We start from the raw sequence: 12,192 nt of genomic DNA, 5'->3' as shown, positions 1-12,192 counted from the left end.
ACGTCACTAGCTCATGGACTCTTGCCACTTACATGAAAGAAAAAAAACTGATAATTTTGCAACGGTACCATTCCTCCTGGAACCTAATCCCGGCGTAAACTGAGGGCTACCTGTATACATAAACATATACACACACACACGCACATATATACATATACACACACCTTACATATAAATACCACTGATTGCATAAAATTACTCAAAATGTGGTACAAGCATTTTATTATATTTACTATGTGCAGTTTTACAGCCTTTTCATTGAACAGAAACAGGGATAAATCTATAATTCATCAGAATTCACTCTGCCAATCCCCCCTCAGCTGTGAATTATCACAGCCATCCGATCATACATTTACAGATTGAGAGTAGCACTTTGCACAGTAGCCTAAAACAGTTACATAGAGTGTTGGCAAAGCACTTTCTAGAAGTATTGCATTTTTATTGAGGATGCATCATTCACTAGTAACATACAAACTGTTCCTTACAAACCTACAAAATTGTTACACTGATATTTTCCTATATAGCAGCATTGATAACCTGCTAACATTGATGCAATGGCAAACTGCAGTAAACAATACTGCTGGAAGGATTTGGTTTATTTTAAAGCAACCTAACAGTCTTTCCAGTAACGGTCAAATAATCTTCATCTGCGAGGGCATGCAAAGCTTCATCGAACATGTCTTTTGTGATAGCCTAAAAGAAGGAAAAAGAAAATCCATTTAAAATGGCCCATGACGACAAATTTCAAATAATGCAGGAATTATTTTACAAACTTACTGCATCAGATTGCCCACGGAGATCCTCAAAGAGTTGCTGATATTTTAATGCAGGGGTTTTGCCTTTAGATTGAATAAGCTTTTTCAAAACTTGAGCCAATTCTTCTTTCCGTTTACGAGCTGTTGCACTCATTCCTATAAACATAAAATTTCACATCTAATAAGTTCTAGAATGGTTAACTACACACATGTCTAATTTAAGGAGTTAAAAACTCTTAGAGTACTCTAAATCTGTGTCCTCAAATTTGAGGCTTTTTTTTTATTTATTTTTTGCTACATATTGTTGTATCTACTTATTTTATAGTTTAAGTTCACTGAGCTGTTCAATGTTTTGACAGTGCATGTACCTGTTTATTTTTAAATACATTTTGATTAAACAAACGTTGTGTGCATCTTCAGCAACTGGAACATTTGAAATAAATGTGTTGGTTATTTAGGGAGTAGTGTTGAGAGAGAAAAACAAAACAAAAACACACACACCAAACAAAAAACTATTGCACTAGTCTCCATTTTGGCATGGATGCTGACAGAAAATTTGGTGCTTTTTTCCTAAACAAGAAAAAACAAATTTATGTTTACCAGATAAATTCCTTTCCTTCCGGATAGGGAGAGTCCACAGCGTTATTCCTTACAGTTGGGAAATACAACACCTGGCCACCAGGAGGAGGCAAAGACACCCCAGCCAAAAGCTTAAATATCCCTCCCACTTCCTCATTACTCCAGTCATTCTGCCGAGGGAACAAGAAAAAGTAGGATATAAAAGGTGCCAGAAGAAGAAGAAAAAAATAAAAAAAAAAATAAAAAAAAAATAGGGGACCACCCATAGACAAGAAAAAACGAGAGGGGGCCATGGACTCCCTATCCGGAAGGAAAGGAATTTGTCTGGTAAGCAAATGATGGTTTTCCTTCCTAAGATAGGGAGAGTGCACAGCTTAATTCCTTACTGTTGGCAAAACTAAACCCAAGTTTTAGAGGATACTGAATGAATAACGGGAGGGAACAAAAAGGAAGAGCGGAACATCAAACTTGTAAAATTTTGAAAAAGTCTGTAAGGAGGACCAGGTAGCCGGCCGCCTTACAAAATCAGATCCATAGAGGCAATGTTCTTAAAGGCCGAAGAGGAAGCCACTGCTCTAGTGGTATGAGCAGTTATCCTCTCAGGAGGACGATGTCCCGCTGTCTTGTATGCTAAGTGGATGACAATCCTTAACCAAAAAGATAAGGAAGTCGAAGTAGCCTTTTGCCACTTACGCTTCCCCAAAAAGACAACAAAGAGGAAGATTGTCTAAACTCCTAAGTAGCCTGAAGATAGAACTTCAAGGCACGAACCACATTCAAATGGTGAAACGTTCCTTCGATGAAGGATTAGGACACAAGGAAGGAACCACAATCTCCTGATAGATGTTGCGATCTGACACAACCTTAGGAAGAAAACGAAACTGCCTTATCTGCATACGATAATCAGATAAGGAGGCTCACATTACAAAGCCAAGATCTCAGAGTGCAGAGGTAATACCCAATAAAAAGAACCTTCCAAGATAACAATTTAATGTCAACGGAATGCAGAGACTCAAACGGAACCGGTTGCAAAACCCGAAGAACAAGATTTAAGCTCCAAGGAGGAGCCCCAGATCTAAACAGGTCTTATCCTAATCAGAGACTTAAAAGGATTGCACATCTGGAAGCTTAGCCAATCTTATGCAATAAAACCGACAGGGCCGAAATCTGTCCCCTCAGGGAACTAGCAGAGGCCCTTCTCCAGCCCATTCTGGAGAAAAGGTAAGATCCTGGCAACCTTAACTCTGTGCCAGGAAAAACCACGCTCTTCACACAAGATTAAGTAGGTCCTCCACACCTTGCCAGATACGCTAAGTAACTGGTTTACAAGCTTGATCAATTTCCACGCAGTCAGCCTCAGATAATCTAGATTGATGAACAAATGGACCTTGTATCGGCAGGTCTCTGCGACAAGGTAACTTCCGAGGAGATGAGGACATCCCCACTAGATCCGAACCACATTCTTCACAGCCACGATGGAGCAATCAGGATTAAGGATACCCGCTTCTGCTTGATGCGGGCCACCACTTGAGAAAGAAGCGGTAATGGATGAAAAAGATAGGAGTTTGAACCTCCAGGGCACTGTTAGTGCATCTATAATGTGGATCGCTGACAGCGAACAGCTGTGGGCCTCCGCCCACTCCAGAATCTGAGATACTTTCTTCATCGCCAAGGAACTTCTTGTTCCCCCCTGATGGTTGATGTAAGCCACCGAGGTTATATTGTCTGATTGGAATCTGATAAACTGGGACGAACGCAGTGGTCAAGCCTTCAAGGCATTGAAAATTGCCCGTAGTTCCAAAATATTGATCAGCAGGGAGGACTCCTCCTGAGTCCAGAACCCCATACAGCTCCCCAACCGGATAGGCTTGTGTCCGTAGTCACAATCTCCCAGGATGGTCTTAAGAAGCATGTCTCTCGGGACAAAAAATAATAAAAAAATAAAAATCGAGGGCCGCCCCTTCATGCCGATTTGGTTTCGGCGGGCTTCTGCTTGGATTAATTCCAGGACTGAGCCAGCTTCCAAGTACTCTTGGGTTGCTTGGGCTTGGAGGATGGTTGTCGGGATTTGTCAGAACGAAAATGAGAAGATTGTCGTCCCTTAGACTTGTTCCTCTTATCTTGCGGTAGGAAGGCACCCTTGCCTCCGGTAACCGTAGAAATAATGGAGTCCAAAAATAATCTTTCCCTTGAAGGGAAGAGAAAGGAGTCTGGACTTAGAAGTCATATTTACAGACCAAAACTTCAACCATAGGCCTTTGCATTCAGGCGAAAAATTGGCATGTTCGCATCACAGATAAAAGAATTAGCAATTCTCAGAGCTTTAATTCTGTCTTGAATATCCTAGGGGAGACTGCACCTCAATGAATTTCGACAGAGTCACACCAGTAGGTAGCCGCTCCGGCAGCTGCAGCTTGAAGCAAAAATCCCATATGTTGAAACCTCTTTCTCAGAAAGGATTCAATTTTCTTATCCATCGGCTCTCTGAATGAAGAACTATCCTCAAGAGGCATAGTAGTACGATTCGCAAGCGTAGAGATAGTATCATCCACCTTAGGAATGGAGCCCCACAAATACAGTTTTGAGCCCAGGAACAACTTTTTAAAAGTAGATGATGGGGAAAGGAAGTACCAATTCTTTCTCATTTGGTCTTAAAGTTCACCATCTTAACCGGCACAGGAAAAGTCAAAGGAACTTTCCTGTCTTCATAAACTCGGTCTAATTTAGGTATTGTAGGTTCTTCAGGCAGCGCAGCCTCTGGAACCTTTAACACAGACAGAACCTCCTTTAATAAAACACGCAAGTGCTCAATTTTAAATCTAAAGGACGGTTCCTCCGCAGCAGGAGGCTTAGACGCTATGGACTAAGACTCAGAAAGTTCACCCTTTGAAGCTAGAGGTTAAATCGTCATCGGATAACTGGGACATAATAGCTAAATCCGATAAATATTTAGATGAGAGAGCTATGTTTAACCTCTCACTTGCGTTTGTTAGAACGAGGTAATGCACTGAGGGCCACAGACACTGCTGTTTGTAACTGTGCGGCTGGAAGCCCCCCCCCCCCCCCCGGATGGAGGATTAGATGTGCTACAGAGAATTGCATGTGAAGTGGATAATGTAGCAAGGGTAGTAATCTCACAGTTATACCCACAGAAGGACACAAATTTTTCTTATTATAGAAAACTGCCCCTTTATACTCCCAATGGATGGGGCACTCACCACCTCCTAAACCCAGACAGTTAGCAGAGAAAACGCTCTCCTTAGGTTAAAGTCTCAGCTGGAATGGAGGAAATGAACATAGACCTGTTAATACAAGTACAGCAAGTAATAGGACAGTGAAACTTAAAAGTGAAACCTGTTTGTTCAAGCCAAAAACACAAAGTATCAGCCCAGGAAAAAAATAAATAAAAAAAAATCACACAAAGCAGCATGTAAATAATTAATACACTGATTAATTTACCCCAACTGTTCAATAAACCCCCTTCAGAGGCCATTAACCCTGGATCCTATAAATGTATAAAGGAGCCACACTGTGACCCTGTTGTGTTTTATGTGTAAAAATTGAAACGATCTTACCTCCAGGATCCATGCTGTGGAACAGAACACAGACACTCAAGTGTGAGTCTTATAGCAGCGCTCCTGACATGGACTTGAGTGAGAGAAAGCAGGCAGTGAAAACTCGTCAACACTGATTGCTTAGGAGCGGTTAGCAGTAGTCTGGATGGTTTTGCAGAAAAATCTCCAGACTAACTCATCAATACTCTCAGAGAGAGGTTGACATGACTACTTAAAACTCCAGTCCTATCTCGAAGGGCAGATACCCTTTTTTTAGGACTCTCCGAATCTTCTGCCACCTCCTAACGTGACGAAAGGCAAAGAATGACTGGGGTAATAAGGAAGTGGGAGGGATATTTAAGCCTTCGGCTGGGTTGCCTGCTCCTGGTGGCCAGGTGTTGTATTTCCCAACAGTAAGGAATGAAGCCGAGGACTCTCCCTATTTAAGGAAGGAAATGGGCTTTTGTGCGCTGAGCTATAAATGTGAAGTTAAACCATGCTCAGCAGCATATGAGAGAGGATTAAGGGGATTGTAGTCCCTCATAACAGCCTGTACAGTGCTGTAGCTTGGAAGGCAGCAAGTGCCTGCAGCAGTGTCATGATATATAGATTAAAAGATAGAATATTAATGCTAAAGTTTCCATGCATTTTTATATAGATGCAGATTAACAAATATATATGAAAAAGAAACAAGAAACAGTCAGATAAGAAAGAAATAAACTGCAAAAATGTACATAGGGTTTGCTACCTGTAGTCAAAATGGAGATATCTACAATGCCAGTTCTGGGGTCTGTAGCGGACTGCTTCAAAGCCTCACGATGAAGGCGTTTAGCCTCTTCCACATCAATAGTTTCAACTTTGTTGGAAAAGCGTACTTTGGCATGAGATTCAGATAAGCGGATAAGAGACTCCAGCTGTCTAGGATAGGCAGAAACCATACCACGGCCACTGCCAATTTTCCTCATGTCAACATAAGCCTTTAAATATTAAGCATAGAAAATAGCTTAGTTCACAACCAGAATATGACTGTAGTCTACATGGAAAACACACTACCACTTGAGTAAAAAAAAAACTTAAGAGCACAGGCTTAAAGGGCTATGAAAGCCAAAATGATACTTCTGAATCAGAGCATGCATTTAAGCAAATTTTCAATTCACTTGTATTATCAATTTGCTTCTCCCTCTTGGTATCTTGTTGAGAATACCTAGGTAGCTTCAGGAGCCCCAGTGCACTCATGGGAGCTAGCTGCCAATTGATGGCTGCACATATTCCTTCTGTCAGACTTACCCAATATGTTCAGCAAGCTCCCAGAAGTGCATTTTCGTTCCCTCAAGGATACCAAATAGAATGATGTTTTAGACACAAACTAGAAATTTGTTTAAAATGATATGCTCTGAATCAAGAAAGATAATAGGGGTTTCAGGTTCCTTTAAAATCAGCTTAAAGGGACATGAAACCAATTTTTTTTCTTTCATGCTTTAGAAAGAGCATGCAATTGTAAACAACTTTCTAATTTACTTCTATTATCTAATTTGCTTCATTCTCTTGAAATACTTTGCTTAAAAGCATATCTAGATAGGCCCAGTAGCTGCTGATTGGTTGCTGCACATAGATAGATGCCTTTGTAGGATTGGCTCACCCATGTGCTTTGCTATTTCTTCAACAAAGGATATCTAAAGAATTAAACAAATTAGACAATAGAAGTAAATTGGAATGTTGTTTAAAATTGTATTATCTACTCAAATCTTGAAAGAAAATGTTTGGGTTTAGTGTGTCTAAGTAAAAAATATCAGTTTTGTACAAACCTCAATAAGGGCTTGGCCAGCTTCCTCACTAAGCCTGGGGTTCACATAAGTACGAGCATATGCAATGTAGTCTTTTAGTATAGACATGTCTAAATGCTCTTCTTTCATTTGTTCCTCACTTTGGTAGTACAAAGCTACAAGGTGGTGTGCCAGTCGACGGTCATAGGTTTCATCTTGCGGGTCCAGCATCAAGAAAATTAGATCAAATCTAAAAAAAAAAAATATATAGACCACTATTTAAAAGTATGCCGCACAAATCTAAATCACACACCAAAGAACACTAAGAATGACAAGATGGTACACATGTTCATCCCTTGGTACTTACAAAGCAACTATACATCATCATAAAAACAACTGGCCTCTCCAGCTCCAATATGCCACAGCACTAAACTTCCAATTTAACAAATAGGCATAATGCCATTGTTAAATATTTTAAAAGCTTGATCCAGAGGTACTGTGTATGAAGGGAAGGGAGGAGAAGGGGTGTCTAGCAGGGCATAAGAATAATTATGGATAAGAGGAAAAAAATAATACCTGGATAAAAGTGTATGTGGAAGCTGAATGTTCTCTATTGTTGTTTTCTTTGGGTTCCACTGTGACTCCACTGGGTTTGCTGCAGCTAAAACTGATGTGCGAGCATTGAGCTGACAAATAATCCCAGCCTAAAAACAAAATTGTGTGCATAGGGCTGGTTTAAATTGCAGGTCAAAAGTAACTGTTTAACACACAACCTTTTTAAAAAGTACATTCAACTGAAAGTGCATATTATATATTCTTCTCCCCAGGACCTATTTAATGGGTACAGCATCTGACTGATTAAATGTTAGCTGGCTGGTCAATATAAAGGGCCACTAAAGTAAAAATGAAATGACTATGAAACAGTGCGCCTTTAGTAAAAACATGTTACGAATTGTGTTAAAACTTATGTTATGTTTACCTGATAAATTTATTTCTTGACACGGTGAGTCCACGGATCATCTCCAATTACTATTGGGAATATCACTCCTGGACAGCAGGAGGCAAATAGCACCATAGCAAAGCTGTTAAGTATCACCTCCCTTCTCTCTAACCCCAGTCATTCGACCAAAGAAAAGGGAAAAAAAAAAAAAGAGAGAAAGGAAGTAAGGTGCAGAGGTGCCTGAGGTTTATAACACAAAAAACGGTCTAAACAGGGCAGGCCGTGAACTCACTGTGTCAAGAAATACATAAATGTACCAGGTAAGCATAAATACTGTTTTCTTTCTAATGAAACGGTGAGTCCACGGATCATCTAATTAGTATTGGGAATCAATACCCAAGCTAGAGGACAGATAGGGGAGGGACAAAACAGGGAACCTAAACTGCTTGAAGAACCTTTCTCCCAAAAGAAGCCTAAGCCGAGGCAAAAGTATCAAATTTATAGAATTTTGAAAATGTGTAGAGAGGACCAAGTTGCAGCCTTGCAAAATCTTCCACAGAAGCTTCATTTTTGAATGCCCAGGAAGAGGAAACAGCCCTCGTGGAATGAGCCGTGATTATCTCAGGAGGCTGTTGTCCAGCAGTTTCATAGGACAAACGAATTATAGTCTTCAGCCACAAAAAAAGAATAGTAGCTGTAGCTTTCTGACCCTTGCGTTTCCCAGAGAAAACAATGAACAAAGCAGAAGACTGGCGAAAATCCCTAGTCGTCTGTAAATAGTACTTCAACGCACGCACCACATCTAGGTTGTGCAGCAGATGCTCTTTATGAGAAGGATTAGGACACAAATAAGGAACAACAATTTCTTGATTAATGTTCCTATATGAAACCACTTTAGGAAGGAAACCTAACTTAGTATGCAGAACCTTATCCGAATGAAAAATAGGGTAAGGGGATTCATACTGCAACGCCAAAACAAAAAAACTTTCCAAGATTGCACGTCTGGTACATCCACCAGACGTTTATGCAACAAAATAGACAAGGCAGATATTTGACCCTTCAAGGTAGCAGATAATCCCTTCTCCAGACCCTCCTGGAGAAAAAAAAAATCCTAGGAAATCTAACGCTACTCCAAGAGTAACCCCTGGATTCACATCAATACAGATATCTACGCCACATCTTTCCGGTAACAGGTTTACGAGCCTGAATCAACCACCAAGGAAGAGAGTCTCTTGTTGCCTGATCCAGATAAATTTGCAGAGACGACCAAGGAGATACAGTTTGTGAATTAGTTTGTTGTGTGGGATGGTGTCAAATGCTTTGCTGAAATCTAGATATGCTACATCAACTGCTCCACCCTTGTCTAATACTTTTGTTACATAATTAAAGTCAATTAGATTAGTCCGAGATTAGTCACAGGTCTGCATAATCCCCGTTCCATTGCCTGAGCATGCATAACTGCAGAGGTCTGAGATGGAACCAGGCAAACGGAATGATGTCCATGGCAGCTACCATCAGAACGATCACCTCCATACATTGAGCCAAGGAGAGTCAAGGATCTTAGATTTTCTGACATCTATCAGAAATAATTTCATTGATAAAGGAATCTATTATGGTTTCCAGGAACACTACCCTTGTAGCTGGAATCAAGGAACTCTTTCACAAAGTCACCTTCCATCCGTGAGAACGCAGAAAATATAACATCTTGCTTGTTGAAAAGAAAGGCGCCTGGACCAGAATGCCGCCCAGATAAGGCGCCACAGCAATGCCCCGCTACAGAGCACCACCAACAGGGCTCCCAGGACCTTTGAGAAAATTCTGGGAGCTGTGCCAAGGCCGAATGGAAGAGCCACAAACCAAGTGTTTGTCTAGAGAGGCAAAACTCAAACTTGTGATGATCCCTGTGGATGGGAACATGTAGGTACGCATCCTTTAAATCTACAGTTGTCTTGAATTGACCCTCTTGAACTAAGGGAAGAATGGAACGAATAGTTTCCATTTTGAAGGACGGTACTCTGAGGAACTTGTTTAGACTTTTGAGATCTAAAATTGGTCTGAAGGTTCCCTCTTTTTTGGGAACCACAGATTGGAGTAGAATCCCAGACCCTGTTCCTGCATTGGAACAGGAACTCTCTCTCCTAGGTTGGAAAGGTCCCGGACACAGTGTAAGAACGCCTCTTTTTACCTGGTCTACAGATAACCTTGAGAGCATAAAACTTGCCCCTGGGAGGAAAGGTTTTGAACTCTAGTTTGTATCCCTGGGACAGAATGTCCACCGCCCAAGGATCCGGCACATCCCGAACCCAGGCTTGAGCGAAGAAAGAAAGTCTGCCCCTCACCAGATCTGGTCCCAGATCGGGGGCGGATCCTTCATGCTGACTGAGTCACTAACGGGCTTCTTAGATTGCTTCCCCTTGTTCCTTGACTGGTTGGACCTCCAGAAAGGCTTGGACTGTTCCTGCTTGGCAGAGGAATTTTTACCCTTGAAGTTCTGAAAGGAACGAAAATTACTCTGATGTCCCTTCTGCTTATTCCTCTTATCCTGAGGGAGGAAATGACCCTTTCCTCCTGTGATGTCTGAAATAAATTTCAGCCAAGCCCGGCCCAAACATGGTCTTACCCTTGTAGAGCATCGCCAAAAGCTTAGAAAAAACATCCGCAGACCAGGATTTCAACCGTAAAGCTCTGCGAGCCAGTACTGCAAACCCAGAAATCTTTGCTCCCAACTTAACATGAAGGGAAGCATCCGTAATAAAAGGAATTGGCCAACTTTAAGGCCTTGATCCTATCCTGGGTCTCTTCAAGGGGGGGTATCTGAATAGAATCGGACAACGCATCAAATCAGTATGCTGCCGCACTGGTGTCGGTAGCAATACATACTGCAGGTTGCCATTGTAAACCCTGGTGTACATAAATCTTTAAGTAACCCTTCCAACTTCTTATCCATAGAATCCTTAAAAAAAACAGCTATCCTCTATGGGGATAGTGGTTCTCTTAACCAAAGTGGAAATTGCCCCCTCCACCTTAGGGACCGCCTGCCAAGACTCCTTGATAGTCAGCTATTGGAAACCTTCTTAAAAATTGGGGATGGAGAAAAGGGAATACCAGCCAGGTCTCTCCCATTCCCGAGCAATAATCTGTCTGGTACAGGAAAAACCTCCACAGTGGAAGGTACATCAAAGAATTTATTTAACTTATTAGACTTCTTAGGATTGACTATGACTGTCATGTCAGAATCGTCCAAGATGGCCAAAACCTCCTTAAGTAACAAACTGAGGTGTTCTAGCTTAAACCTGAAAGATACAACTTCAGCATCAGAAGGAGGAATTATACTGAGATTTCACCCTCAGATGCCACCAAAGTATCTTCCTCCTCAGATTTCTGGGAGAGAACATTCAGAATAGCCACGACTATGTCGGAAACCTTACTCACTGATTCTTTATATTTCCTCTTGCGCTTTCCCTGCAGCATGAGAAAAGCAGACAGCGCATTAGTTACCACAGAGGATGTGTGAGTAGCAATGTCTTACAAAGTAACTCCAACTGGAGTGTGAGAGGAAGCACAGGGCACTGCATGTGGGGACGATAAGGTTTGGGACACTTGAGGAGAATGCTGTGGCATATCTTGAACAGGAGACTCCTGAACAGCATCTTCCTTAGATTATGGCTCAGAATCAAAAAGTCTATCCTTGTACTGTAATGTTCTCTCAATACATGAGGAACAAAAAGGGATTGGTGGTTCAACATTGGAATCAAAACAAGCTACATGTCATGTTTTGCAGGGCTTCTTGATCCATCTTTATCCCCAAATTAAATAAAAATGTCCTTATTTAATTCTAAAGTTATAAAAAAAAAAAACCAAACACACAAAACACGTTATCGTCACTTTAAATTTTAAAAGGAAAGTTTATATTCAAAAACACAACTGCAGAGCAGCTGCTCACTAACAACCTCAGACAGCCTCTTCACCTCAGTACTTGCTGATTTAACGATCCGGACCCAGAGCTGCTCAAACAGGCTACTAGCAGATAAGATCCTTGCTAGCAGAGCCGCAACGAAGCCCTCTATAACAGATCGCACAGAAGGAGAAACCAGATGTGCGCAACACTATCTTGCCGCCTCAGAAAAGCCCGCCCTCCTAATCCTAGGTGTGACTAAACTGACTCCCGGTCGCCATTATACCTCCCTGTAGCAGTCACATAATAAAAGCATACAAAAAACACGTACCACCAAGACCGGAATTAAACCGGAGCTGAGCCTCTATAACGAGTTACCTCTCACATAACAGCAGCATATCAGCTCCTCAAGCCCCCAGTGCCTGCATAACTGCCCATATAAATGCCATTAAGCCTAAATAGGATTGTATTAAAATAAAAAAGGTCCCATACAGATTAAACTGTAAAAGAGCCATATTCTCCTGACCCAAGAAAATAAAATTAGGCACTTGGCTCTTACCTAAAAACAATACTGCCTGGCAAGCAGGGCAGCTCACTTTGACAGGCACACCTCCTCACATGGACGTGTGAAAAACAAAAAAGACTGAATAATCCTACTCAGGCTTTCAAAACAGGGCAGCAACAACTGTTTGGGAGGCGCAGTGGG

At 41.5% G+C, this 12,192-nt stretch overlaps 1 protein-coding gene across 1 annotated transcript in view; it reads right to left on the bottom strand.

The window, feature by feature from the left end:
- Positions 1-205: 205 nt before the first annotated feature.
- Positions 206-12,192, bottom strand: part of MCM4 (minichromosome maintenance complex component 4) — a 50,215-nt gene continuing 38,228 nt past the window's right edge. The window contains exons 13-17 of the mRNA XM_053715029.1: positions 7,228-7,355; positions 6,694-6,901; positions 5,637-5,865; positions 778-911; positions 206-693 (exon numbers count right to left, since the gene is read on the bottom strand). Coding sequence (XP_053571004.1) covers positions 601-693; positions 778-911; positions 5,637-5,865; positions 6,694-6,901; positions 7,228-7,355 — 792 coding nt within the window. The 3' untranslated portion in view covers positions 206-600. The remainder of the gene's footprint in view (positions 694-777; positions 912-5,636; positions 5,866-6,693; positions 6,902-7,227; positions 7,356-12,192) is intronic.

This window comes from Bombina bombina, chromosome 5 (genome assembly GCF_027579735.1).
Source record: "Bombina bombina isolate aBomBom1 chromosome 5, aBomBom1.pri, whole genome shotgun sequence".
NCBI classification, from domain to species: domain Eukaryota; kingdom Metazoa; phylum Chordata; class Amphibia; order Anura; family Bombinatoridae; genus Bombina; species Bombina bombina.
The sequence above is the reverse complement of the archived record's forward strand: the minus strand, read 5'-3'. Positions and strand labels throughout refer to the sequence as shown.